The 13577-nt window shown below is 43.6% G+C and overlaps 1 protein-coding gene and 1 long non-coding RNA gene across 2 annotated transcripts in view; one reads left to right on the top strand and one right to left on the bottom strand.

Annotated features, from left to right (window-relative positions):
• prkacba (protein kinase, cAMP-dependent, catalytic, beta a) overlaps positions 1–8041 on the bottom strand; it is a 155787-nt gene extending 147746 nt beyond the window's left edge. Inside the window, exon 1 of the mRNA XM_048539149.2 lies at positions 7443–8041. Coding sequence (XP_048395106.1) covers positions 7443–7488 — 46 coding nt within the window. The 5' untranslated portion in view covers positions 7489–8041. The remainder of the gene's footprint in view (positions 1–7442) is intronic.
• Positions 8042–8454: 413 nt separating this feature from the next.
• LOC125456226 (uncharacterized) overlaps positions 8455–13577 on the top strand; it is a 29039-nt gene continuing 23916 nt past the window's right edge. Inside the window, exon 1 of the long non-coding RNA XR_007248422.1 lies at positions 8455–8598. This is a non-coding gene — a long non-coding RNA (uncharacterized LOC125456226). The remainder of the gene's footprint in view (positions 8599–13577) is intronic.

The raw sequence follows: 13577 nt of genomic DNA, 5'->3' as shown, positions 1-13577 counted from the left end.
TCTATTGTAAGATGTACCTTAAAACTCATCTCTGACCAAGCTTTTGGTCATCTACCTAGGATCTCATTATGCGGCTGGGTGTCAAATGTTGCTATATAAAATTCCATTGAAGCGGTTTTAGATATATTATCACATTTAAACAAATAGTAGTGCTTGCTGTTGGAACTATTTTTAAAGTACGGCATTAAGAAATACTTTCATATTCCTTTCATGATAGACTTAAGTCCCCCCAGCATATTTTAATGACATCTCATTCAGAAAGTAGAATCTTGGAATTATTCATTCCAACAAGTCAACAAGTATTTGTCAGTCAGTTGCAACGAATACAAATCACGTTCACAGGGTCTCAGTTTCCAAAGGATTTAGTGTTTTATCATGACTCTCAAAAGATATACGGATATAGCACTTAAAATTAAACTGTCCCAAAGTATTTTACAAAACTGAGATGAGAAGAGACACTGGGAAGCAAGAAGACATGACAAGCAACAGGGTCAAAGGGCTAACTTCTGAGCACATCTATGAAAGCCGATGGTCTATCAAGATGGAACAATTAAGCTCTAAATATGATTAGATGGCTTAGGTCCTCAACGAAGTACCGAAATGTAGGACGAGTGTATTAGTTTGCAACTTAAGTAAAAGTTTTAATTTGAAGTCATTCTTTTATCATCCTACCTGTTCTCCTAATTTTGTCAGTCCACTTATGTTAGTATATGACAGTTGCAATACAATAGCAATGTTTAAGAGGCACCTCGACAGATACACAAATAGGCAAAGAACAGAGGGAACGGAACCGGGTAGGGGCAAAAGATTTCTAGTTTAGAAAGACATCATGTGTTGGTGCAGTCTTGATGGGCCAAGGGGCCTGTCCCTGTACTGTGCTGTTCTTTGTTCACTAAATTAATCGCTTCAAAAATATTGAGTTACGCTGCAAATTGGCATTTGGGGTGCAGACACTGATTAAAATCCAATTTAGTAATTATTGTTGAGAGTAATTGCAGCAGGTTTCTTCAGGCATCCAAGATAAGAACATAGGTGGGAGACAGCCAATTGATCAGCGACTACACTGCTAGTCTGATTATGGCAATGATGACACTTTCCTTTATGCACGCTCGTCTCCAAACCCTGCCAAGTCTTGATTATGTTCAACCAGGGGAAACACCTTACCGTACTATCTAGTCTGCTGATTTAGGTTTTTATATAAAATTCACACGTGAGATGTAGGCATTGCTGATTGGGCCAGTATTTAATTCCCATCTCTAGTTCCCCCAAGAAGGTGGTTGTGAGCTGCATATTGAACTGTTGCAGTCCATGTGGCGTACGTAGACCCACAATGCTATGAGGAAGGGACTTTCAGGGTTTTGACCCAGACACAGTCAAGGAATGGTAATATATTTCCAAGGCAGGAGGGGTGTGGCTTGGAAGGGAATTTGCAGGTGACGGCATTCCAATTTCTCTGCTACTGTTGCCCTTCTAGGTAGAAGTGGTTGTGGCTTTTGCAAATTTCTGCAGTGTATCTTGTAGATAGTACACACTGCTGCTACTGACCATCCGTGCAGGAGGGAAATGGATGTTTTTGTGGATGTACTAGGGGCTCTGCTTTGTCCTGGATGTTGTCAAGTTACCTAAGTATTATTGGAGCTATAGTCATTCAGGCAGTGGGCAGTATTCCATCACACTCCCAACTTGTACATGGCAAGTTCAGTTGAGTTTCTGGCCAATGGTAACCTTCAGAATGTTGACAGTGGGGAATTCAGTGATGGCAATGCCATGCGGCAGTGGTTCAATTGTATCTTACTGAAAATGGTCATTGCCTAGTATTTGCATGGCACAAACATATTTGCCACTTTTCAGTGAAAGGAGTCCATGTCTTGTTGCATTTGAACATAGACTGCTTCAGTATCCGAGAAGTCACGAAAGGAACTGAACATTGCACATGATTGCACAATCATCAGCATGCAACCTACTGAGAAAGTTTCAATGAGCCCAACCTTCATTCCTCGAAACTCAAGAGAATACAGGCTCAGTCTGAACAATCTGTCTCCATAGGATAGTCTGGCCATTGCTTGCAGAAGTCTGGTGAAGCATTGTTGCAATGTCATCGCCACCATCTCCCCACCCCACCCCCCCAACCCCGTCCATGAGATAAGTGATTAAAACAGCACACAGTATTCTTGGTATGGTCTAACCACAGTCTGATACAACTGAAGAAAAACTTCAATGCTCCTGTATTCAAATCTTGTGATTTTCCATTAGCATTCCAAATAGCTTGATGCTCCTGCCTGTTAGCATTCAGTGACTTATCTACTTTCATATCTACACTTTCCAACCTATTACCACTTCTGAGTTACTGTTATTCCTCTCAAAATGGGTAGCCTCACATTTTTCCACATTATATTCCATCTGCCATGTCCTTGTTCAATCACTAAGCCTGTCCAAGTCCTCCTAAAAATAGTTTACATTGCCCTTAAATGCATATTCCTGCTTAGCTCTGTTCATCTGTAAATTTGGAAATATTACATTTGATATAGATTGTAAACAGCACACCAGTCAGTCCGTTTCCATGATGTATGAACACTGCATCATGCATCACTTTATGGCTTCATTGCTGCTGTTTAAACCTTAAGCATGATATTTAACAGCGTATACAACACTGACCTTTCAACTGAGTATCTTGCTCAGTCAGACTGATGAGATGAAAAATCTTGTCTCCCCTCTCTCCATCATCAACTCCAAGAACACTCGAACTTTCTAGCGGCCTTCTCAGCATTACACCTAATAGACAACTTCCTGTTGTCACCTTGATGCATACAACACATTTCCAGCAGGCAAAAAGCAAGACAAAACCCTACTGAAACGTGCAAAAATACGTAAATCCTTCCAATGAACTTTCTTGCATTTAAACTGGGTTCAAGCACTTTCAGTTTCATCTAATCACTGTACGTACAGCAGAAAATTAAAGATTAAGCCGCAAAACGTACCCGTCTTCAGGCCATTTCTGCATTATTTTTCTTAATTTACCTTTTCCCACTGGCTGACACATTGAGCCTGTTTCTTAAAAAACACAATGTCATCACTAGGATCAATTCAATGTGCTGCCCAGTAACCTGTATTGCTCTGCCTCCTACCTCAGGCGCTTATTGGGGAAGGAAAACAACGGAAGGACACAATGTAGGTGAGGTACAAGAGGCACATCCATAAACTGGCCCTCCCAAACTGTGTTTTTTCCTGAGTTTGCACAGCAAGGGAAACATATATTGCTTCAATAGATGATTAGGACCTAGTAAAACTGCAGATTTGGAAACCTAAATGCCACAAGCGTGTGAAAGCCTAACTTACTCATCCTGCTTGGTCTTCTGAAGCAACTCAATTACTAAATGCAAACTCGTTGCAACGAAAAAGACATAGCTAAAGGTCTAGTGGCACAGTGCCAGTGTCCCTATCTCTGATCCAACAGGTGAGTTCAATGCTCATGTCATGCCCCAGAGATACGATATAACACATGAAACAAGTTTATCAGAATAACAAAAAGACATGCTACATCACAAGCTTCCACTAAGCTGTACCTATCACATTTTGGGCATTATTAGATTCAATCAACAGCTATGGGTTATAGCTGTGGTACAGCTGTGCCATCTTGTAAGAACACTTGCTGTCAATTTGCCATGTAAGGCTAGGATACAACATTCACAGTTCTTGAAGTACAATGGTAGTGTCCCTGCCTTTAGAGATGGCACAGTTTCATGCCCGACTTGCTCTTGATGAGTAATAACACTGAGCAGGTTCTTAGGAAAATATCTAGGATGCAACATAAAGGACTCGTGTCACAGTGGTGATGTCTCTGCCTCTAGACCAGGAGGCCCAGGTTCAAGTTCTGGACCGAACATGGTACCAGTTAGTTATGGCCCCAAGTTTTACCAAAGTCACTTCAATTTACTTGTGCACTGTCATACTTGCAATTTCGCTTTTAGCCCCTTGTTAACTTTCTAAATCCTGCCCTTTTCAGCTTCTGGATCAAAAAGCCTCCAGGTTCAGAATTTTTCTCACTGTCAATTATAGTTTCTGTTAATTAAAGTTTGGCTATTGCTATTCATGCCTTCTCTATTACAATATAAAAGCAAAGAACTGCAGATGCTGGAAATCCAAAACAAAAACAAAGTTAACATTTTAAGTCCAATATGACGCTTTTTTGGAATTGATAAAAATAATTTTAAATTGAAAATGCTAACTCTGCTTCCTTTCTCCACAGATGCTGCCAGACTTGCTGAATTTCTCCAGTGCATTTTTTTGCTTCTCAACCTCATCCTTTATCTTCTCTTGATCCATATCACCTAATTTTGTCTTTTTTCCCCTATTGCAAGGCCCCATTTTAAACAATTTGGGCACCTCTTACTGTTCTTGCCTTTTGTTCAAAACCTCGAAAATCTCTTTTTGGTATTGTCGAAAGGTTGAAATACTAACTCTGCTTCACACTCCCCAGATGCTGTCTGACTTACTGGATATTTATTAAATCTTCTATTTTTATTTCAGATTACCAGTAGCCATAATATTTTGTTTTTGCCCCATTTATCACTTTACTGTTCCTTGTTCAAGCACAAGGATTTTTTTTGATAGATGTGCCCATCATTCAATTTGCAAATCTGAAGTTTCTCTTTGATGTCTCTCTTTTCTGTAACCTTATACAATTCCAATGAGTAGCATCTTCACAAAGTCTTGGACCACACACGCAACCGAGCTGAGCTACGATAGAAGGACTTTAATCTGACTACTGAAGTAAGGTAATACATGTTGGAAGAGTTAGCAGCAAACTCTAACATGGAAAGGTTTTTATTTTGAGATTCCACTGGAGAGGATGAAAAGGATTGGGAAATGATTAATTATATCTTGAAAGCATCTGGTCAGACTGAAGTAGCATTTAAGGTAAACAGTGTGCTGGCAAATTCTTCCAGGCAGCATATACATAGCATATAGGCCAGAGATGATACCAATTCTACAGAATGTTTTGCAAATTCAGACCCTACTTCAAAAACAGATGCCAATTTATTAGGAATAATGCAGAGCTGATTCCACGCTACAAACAAGCTGTTATGAAGGAAGAGTCAAGCAAATCAACTTCTTTCTTTGCACTGTAGAAAATAAAATTCAGGGAAACCATCAAATGAAAGCTATAAATAGTGTTTTATTTAAGTAAAACAAGTCCCATGAGCCAAAGTCTACAAAGACAAGTACAAACTTCAAAAGTCTCTCAGCAAGGTCAAAATTTCAAAAAACAAATTCTCTCAACAGTGGACACAGGGATCAAGGTAAGATAACTGACGTCCAGACAGTCAACAAGCGAAATGGGGCAGGTAACAGCTTAATCTTTCTTGATCTTTTAGACCACAAGGTAAAAATGCTCATCATCTCTTACCTGGTGGGCTGATTAACCTAATTTCAGACCTCAATTATAAGCCATCTTCTTGGCTTCCGTCCCGTTCTCTCCACCCCCCCCACATTGGATGCCATAACTTCAACATAAACTTTGATTCGATGTCTAAAATTGGTTTCTGCCAACATTACAGCAATCAATTCATAAAACGTATGGAGGAAATTCTCACCATATATTTCTGCAGCTACAAATAACCAAGCCCAGTTTAGACTAAGGCAGACATTATGCTCTTATGATGTTTCATGCTACTCTAGAATACTACAGCTACTATTCATTCAATCATGCTCAAATGTTTTGATCTATAGATCGTTAAGTTCTTACACATATTTACCAAATTTTGATTTGACATATATAGAGTTGTTCCATGCAGAAAGAATTAACAAAAAAACAAACCACCCTTCCGCATAATTGAACAAGCCAAAATTCAATGAGAGCTTATTATCCTGGAATTACTATCTGCAATATATTCGCTCTGTACCAGTAGTGTTAGTGGCAATCATCTTTATTTTACTCTCACTGCATTGTTTGTCACATCAACAAATATTGAGATGACCACCAACAGCTAGGATGCACGATAATATCCACACAAACAGATCAATGCCTCAGCCAGAATTACTGTTATTTTCAGTCTATCATAAATCAGTGAGTAAACATTGCAGAGCAAAAGCTTGTTTAAAAAAAATTACAGTGCATGTTTTCTTTCAGAACACTATTAACATAATGAAAGAAATGTCAAACAGGTTGCAATTTTGAAAAATTTTAGTAACAGGAGGGTGAGCTATTGCCGTGACTTCTTTCCTGATACCTCAAACATAACTTGTGATTTTGCAGATGTATCATAATATTAGACAATAATAAAACTGATACACAAAACTCATTATACACCTCAAATCCCAACTATAAAACAAGTTAACATGAAATATTTCAAAGATTACAGCCAATCACCAAATTACAATCATAGACTGATACCACAAAACCATATTCTGAAATTAGGACATCACTTCTAACAGCCATCCAATTGCCTCTGGAATTAGATTTTTGTTCAGATAACATGTAGCAAAGGAAACTCAATATTGCACCACAAATATGGTTTAAAAAAGGTACATCGAAATATCCTTTCGCTCAAGATAAACTGTTACCGCTATACTGAACAAATTATATACTGTATGACCACAAATTGTCCAAACTTCACAAGCAAGTAATCAACTTCCAGCCAGAACAAGAAAAAAGTTTCAGGTAACAGTACTGCTCAGAACACTACTCTTCACAAATGGCTATTACTACCTCAAATAGTTTGTGCAGTTTGCAAAAGACTGCTTACTTCCTAGCTGTCTGCAGGCATCAAAAACAGACTGAGCAGTATGCTAACAGACCTTAATCCTGTATAAATTGACAACTTACAGTGCAAAAATACAACCAGTGCTGGTCTCAAAATGCTAGTAATAGCCAAAAACCTGGATAAGCTTTAAAAAAATTGCACTGGGGAGGGGATAGGGAAAGATGATAAATTACACAACTCGTATCAAGTCTTGTCACATGTTTTTAACTGTTCAGTGGAAAGCAAAAAAAAGGTTTGCCCACAAAGCAAGACGAGGTGGAGAAAAAGGTACAATGTTTCAACGAAATGGAAGGTGAAACTCTCACAAGAGAAGGCCTATAAAATTCTCTCGTGCTGCACCTCTCTGTGCCTCCCCCCCATAAAAAAAATCACAAGCTAAGGGGAACTAGGGAAGAAGAGAGTGAGGAAGTGAATTGTTTTAGTGAAGCGCTTTTAAAGCAGGACAAGGGGACAGGGAGGGAGTCCTGGTCACGGGGGGGGGGGGGGGGGAGCTGTTTGAGGGAAATGAGGAGGTGGACACACTGATAGAGGGAGGCTGCGGTGGGGCACTAGGCCCGGATTGAATGAATGAGCCTGAGGCTCTCCCGGCCATCTCCCCCTCATACACCCTCCCTCCACCCCCCCCCCCCCCCCACCAAAACCAAACATCCCCCACAGTCTCTGCCATCGCACACTCACCGCTCTCGATCTCGTTGCCTTTTTTGGCGGTCGCAGCGTTTCCCATCCTTCGGAAGACACTGTGGGAGGGGGGGGGGAAGGGAAACTCGGTGGCTGAAGCTTTCTCCTGTCGGTGTGTGTGTGTGTGTGTGTGTGTGTGTGTTTGTATGTTTGTATGTGTCGGCTTTAGGGCCTGGGCCTTGGGGGCTGCACTGTCGTGATCTTACTTGCCCCCTCCCCCCGACTCCTCCGCCGCCTCCTTCCTAGTGCTCCCCTGTTTCCTCAGGAAAGGGTTAATCTCCCTCTCTCAGTCCGGGAGGAGGTAGCTCCGCTCCGGCCGACCCCGGGCTCTCCCCCCCTCTCTCTCTCTCTCTCAGTCACTCACACACAGAGACACAAACACACAGGGCAGGCCTCCGCCTGGCTGGCTGGATTGATGTTAACTCCCTGTCGGCATCTAGCAGCTGAGATTTCCGTGGGCCTCCCCACCCTCCTCCACCGCCTCTCGGTCCCTCTCTCACTCTGACGGCGGCAACGGTAGCCTCGGCACTCCGCAACCCAACTTGATGATGCCGGAAGTGACGAACAACAACGGACACGCACGCGCACACACACACTTGCTGGCTGTCACTAGAGAGGACGCGACGGGCGTAGTGACCCCATAATGCCAGGCGCGCAACGCCAGAGGTACGTCATGACGTCACACAGGGGAACGGCGCCGTTTGGAAGGAGAGCGTTCCTGGGGGCGGGAAGCGATAATCACAGCGTCACTCAGGAGGAGGAGTGCCGTGTTGTGTCGTCACCGTGGCGCGGGAAAATGTTATGACGTCACAACGTTGCGTGCACGTCCTGGCGTCGCTGGAAACAGGGAAACAGGACAGACCGTCGCGGGGCTGAAGGCGCGAGCCCGCAGTGAAGGAACGTGCACGAACGGGAGTGAGGGAGCGAAGAAAAGGGAGAGATGTCCCCAAGGGAAGTTGACAGTGCACCGGGAGGTGTGCGCGCCTGCGTGGGAGGGTTCTGACGTGATGGGGAGGCGTGGTTAATCTTCGGCCACGTGACTCTCGACACCTACGGGGCGGAGCCTCTTGTGGCTCCCCCTCCCCCATAAAAGCACAACAAACACACGCCTTACAGTGAAGGTCACTGATTGCAGATCAATCTCGTTTACATTCAGGTGAGTTTATTCCCGAGGGCGAAAAGGTTTTTGTTTGTAATTTTGTCAAGGTGCCAGTTGTCGTTATAGATCAGGCCTCTCCGCTGAGTGGAGATTCAGGCACTATTTCATGTGTACGGGGAGGCAGATGGCGGGCGGATCACTGTTTAACCGCCGGTGCTGGAACTTCTTCGTCTCTTTACCGCCCCGCGCGACGAATATAAAGGGTCCCACTTCCGCTGTGCGGGCTGACGGTGGGCCCCACTAGTTCCTCTTAAAGTGGCTCCACACACAGCTCCCTGATGAAGTATCATCTCGGCTTGAAACGTTAGCTTGCTCTCGCTTCACCGATGCTCCCTGACCCGCTGTGATTCCGAGCATTTTTGTTTTCGGTACAGCTTTCTGGAGGCTGCTTTCCACATCTCCTTCTACAGTGGACCTATGCATTAATGCCTAGAAAAAATAAACAAACTCAGGCAGTTCAAATCAAACCTTCAAACAACGCAAAAGGAACCGTGAAGAATAATAGATCTTATTAAAAATATAAAACATGGATAATAGGAGCAGGAGTGGGCCATTCAGCCCTTCAAGCCTTGTACACTATGCATTATGATCATGATTGATCCTCCGATTCAGGAGTCTGTTCCAGCGTTTCCCCCGGGTCCTTTGTATAGTGCCTTCAGGACTTCAATGTGGATTCTGTGTTACGGGAGAAATTAGATGCAAGGACCACTGTTTGGCATCTCTCGTTTTAAAGGAGATTTTGAGAGGATTTATTCCTTGTAGACTGTTGTGATTCTTTGGAATACTTTTTTTTCAAATGAGAAGTGAGGTTTGGATCATGGACTGAGTTTGAGTTTTGGATTGACAAGATAGTTAAGAGCTATGGGGAATCAGAGAGGTAGGTGAAGTTGAGGCTGTATCCTGATGAGTCATGATCTTAAAATGTGGCATTCTGTGTAATGTCAGGATTATGATGGAATACTTACCACTTGTCTGAATGAGTGCAGCTCAAATACACTGAAGATGCTTGGACATTCCACACCATCCAGGTCAAAACAGCTTGATTGGCACCACATACATCACCTCCATTTATCGCAAATGTACTGTTATTGCAGTGTGTCCCATCTACAAGATACACTATAATAACTTATCAAGGCTCCTGATAACAGCACCTTTCAAAACCATAACTTCGACCACACCAAGAGCAGCGGGTACTTGGGACCAGCAGTGCTTGCAGGTTCTCCTCCAAGTCACACTGAATTGTAACTTCAAATTGCATTCCCTTTCCTTCAGTGTCACTAGGTCAAATGTCCTGAATGCCCTAACAGCATTGTATGTGTGTGTCCCCCATTGCATGGACTGCAGTGGTTCAGGAACATAGTTCACCATGACCTTCTTCTGAGAAATTAGAAATGAGCAATAAATGCTCACCTACATCATGAGTATAGTATAAAGAAATTTAGTGGATTGTCCTCCCTTGTCAGGTCAAACTTCCCACAGGCTTGAGACATGAAAGTTTCCCTTTGCTTTCAAGGAATTTCTTTTCAGACCTACCTGGCTGACTGACCACAAGTCTCTGCCTCTTTCTCTTTCTCTATCTTTGCATCACTTCTGCTCCCCACTGCATTTACCTGCATTCAAAGAAAACAGCAGGATTGTACCTCCAAATCTTTCATTATTGAACAATTCGTTTATTGACCTCTTAACCAAAGGTTTGCCTTTCTGCTAAGTGTATTTTCTCAACAGGCTTATCATTCTGATTTTACGTGAATGAGGAATTGCAACTGTTATCGGATGTCAGTGTCTTGTTTGGTCATCTAAGATGAGATAATCTTATCATTTACCCCCACAAACCACCCTGTGATAAAGTCTGCAGTTTATGCTTTAGAAACCAAGCTTTATTTGAAAGTGCAATCTTGACACAATTAATTGTTAAATCCGTTTCCTAAAATAACAAAGAAATCCTGAACTGAATGATTGATTCCTCATTAACTACATCGCCAACACCCAATTTCTGGATTATAACTTTTGATTAGAAGAACCTTTCACCTTCCAGTCTGATGTTCACCTTTCCTTCATTTCAAAAATTCCTCATGTTCCTTCTGAGAAAAAATAACCTTCTTATTTTCAGATTTATGGTATGATTGTTTTGCGTCTCTGTTCTGTCGACGTTTGGAACTTCAAAAATTGTCAACATTAACATTCGTTATTTGAAAATCCTGGCCCAATCCACAGTGGTCAATGTCAGTCTGCTCTGGGTCATTGTGCGTATTGAATGCATGTCTGGGGAACCCTGCAGATTCACTTTGCATCTGTCGTTGTCTGGAATTTCTCCAAATCAGGGCTGGTATAGCTGCTAGGCAAACATGGCAGAAAATCAACAATTTCAAGATTGTCAGGATGACAACAAATGGAATTATATATTTGAGATGATATATAAGTAAACAGAATTCAGAAGTAGTATGAAAGGTCTGAATCGAGTGATACACATTCACATATACTGACAAATGGCCATCCGTGCATCTACATTGCAACCTTCCCCAAGATTTCATTTTATATTCCTCATTTTGTTCATGCAAGGGTTTTACAAATTTGTACATCGACGTGACTATTCCAAAACTGCAATCCAGTTATTATGTAACACAATGGCTCAGTGGCTAGCTCTGCTGCCTCAAAGGGATCTTGGCTTGATTCCAGCCTTGGGTGACTGTGTGTGGAGTTTGCACATTCTCCCTGTGTCTGTGTGGGTTTCCTCCCACAGTCCAAAGGTGTGCAGGTTAGGTGGATTTGCCATGGTAAATTGCCCCATAGTGTACAGACTGGGTGGGTTAATTATGGTAAATATGGTGTTATTGGGATAGGGTGGGATGCTCTTCAGAGGAGTAGCGTAAACTTGATGTCAAACGATGAGGATATGTTGTCAATATCAACACATTTTCCTTTTTAAACATAGAACAGTACAGCACAGTATTGGCCCTTCAGTCCATGATGTTGTGCAGACCTATTATCCTACTCTAAGATCAAACTACCCTGCATACCCTACATTTTAGTATCATCCATGTGCCTAACCAAGAGTTGCTTAAATGACCAAGCTGGCGGTGCATACCACACACCCACCACTCTGTGTAAAAAAACTACTTCTGACATCTACTCTATACCTTCCTCCAGTACCCTCACTCTCCCCCCTCATAATAGTCATTTCCACCCTGGGAAAAAGTTTCTGGCTATTCGCTCTATCTATGCCTCTCATTATCTTTTACACCTCTATCAAGTCACCTCTCATCCTCCTTTGCTCCAATGAAAAAAGCCCTAGCTCCCTCAACTTTTCCTCGTAAGACCTGTCCTCCAGTTCAGTGAGCATCCTGGTCAATCTTCCCTACACCCTCTGTAAAGCTTCCACATCCTTCCTGTAATGAGGTGACCAGAACTGAACACAATATTCCAAGTCTGCATAACCTCACAGCTCTTAAACGCAATTCCCCTGCCAATGAAAGCCAACATACTGTAGGCCTTCTTAACAACCGTATCAACTTGGTTAGCAACTTTGAGGGATCTGTGGATGTGGACCCCAAGATCCCTCTGTTCCTCCACATTGCCAAGAATCCTGCCATTAACACTGTATTCTGCATTCAAATTTGACCTTCCAAAATGAATAACTTCACACTTTTCTGGGTTGAATTCCATTTGCCACTTCTTTGCCCAGCTCTGTCAATGTCCCATTGCAACCTTCAACAGCCCCCCACGCTATCCACAACTCCACCAACATTCATAGAACATAGAACATAGAACAGTACAGCACAGAACAGGCCCTTCAGCCCATAATGTTGTGCCGACCATTGATCCTCATGTATGCACCCTCAAATTTCTGTGACCATATACATGTCCAGCAGTCTCTTAAATGACCCCAATGACCTTGCTTCCACAACTGCTGCTGGCAACGCATTCCATGCTCTCACAACTCTCTGTGTAAAGAACCCGCCTCTGACATCCCCTCTACACTTTCCACCAACCAGCTTAAAACTATGACCCCTCGTGCTAGCCATTTCTGCCCTGGGAAATAGTCTCTGGCTATCAACTCTATCTATGCCTCTCATTATCTTGTATACCTCAATTAGGTCCCCTCTCCTCCTCCTTTTCTCCAATGAAACAAGTCCAAGCTCAGTCAACCTCTCTTCATAAGATAAGCCCTCCAGTCCAGGCAGCATCCTGGTAAACCTCCTCTGAACCCTCTCCAAAGCATCCACATCTTTCCTATAAAAGGGCAACCAGAACTGGACGCAGTAAGAGTGGGTAAGAGTGGGTGGGTGAGATCAGGTGTGTGACAGTGGGCTGGTGAGAGCGGGCGGGTGAGAGTGGGTGAATGAGTGTGGGTGGGCGAGATCGGGTGGGCAAGATCGGCTGGGTGGGTGAGGGTGAGAGCGGGTGGGTGAGAGTGGATGGGTGACAGCAGGTGGGTGAGAGTGGGTGGGCGACAGCGGGTGGGTGAGGGTGGGTGGGTGATGGCGGGTGGGTGAGAGTGGGTGTGTGACAGTGGGTTGGTGAGAGCAGGTGGGTGAGAGTGGGAGGGTGATAGCAGGTGGGTGAGAGCCGGTGAATGAGTGTGGGTGGGTGAGATCGGGTGGGCGAGATCGGGTGGGTGGGTGAGAGTGGGTGGGTGAAAGCGAGTGAGTGACAGTGGGCTGGTGAGAGCGGGTGGGTGAGAGTGGGTTGGAGACAATGGGTGGGTGAGAGGGAGTGGGCGACAGCGGGTGGATGAGAGTGGGTGGGTGGGTGAGAGCGGGTGGGTGAGAGTGGGTGGGTGAGTGAGGGCGGGTGGGTGACGGCGGGTGGGTGACGGCGGGTGGGTGAGGGCGGGTGGGTGATGGCGGGTGGGTGATGGCGGGTGGGTGGGTGTTCTAGCATTGTACCAATGTTGAGATGAGACTTGGGAATCTGAGATATCATCAGCAAACTTATTACCCCACCCTTCTACTTCCTCATCCAAGTCATTTATAAAG

Source organism: Stegostoma tigrinum, chromosome 8 (genome assembly GCF_030684315.1).
Source record: "Stegostoma tigrinum isolate sSteTig4 chromosome 8, sSteTig4.hap1, whole genome shotgun sequence".
Taxonomy (NCBI): Eukaryota; Metazoa; Chordata; class Chondrichthyes; order Orectolobiformes; family Stegostomatidae; genus Stegostoma; species Stegostoma tigrinum.
Note: the sequence above shows the minus strand (reverse complement) of the source record. Positions and strands in the feature narration are given on the sequence as shown.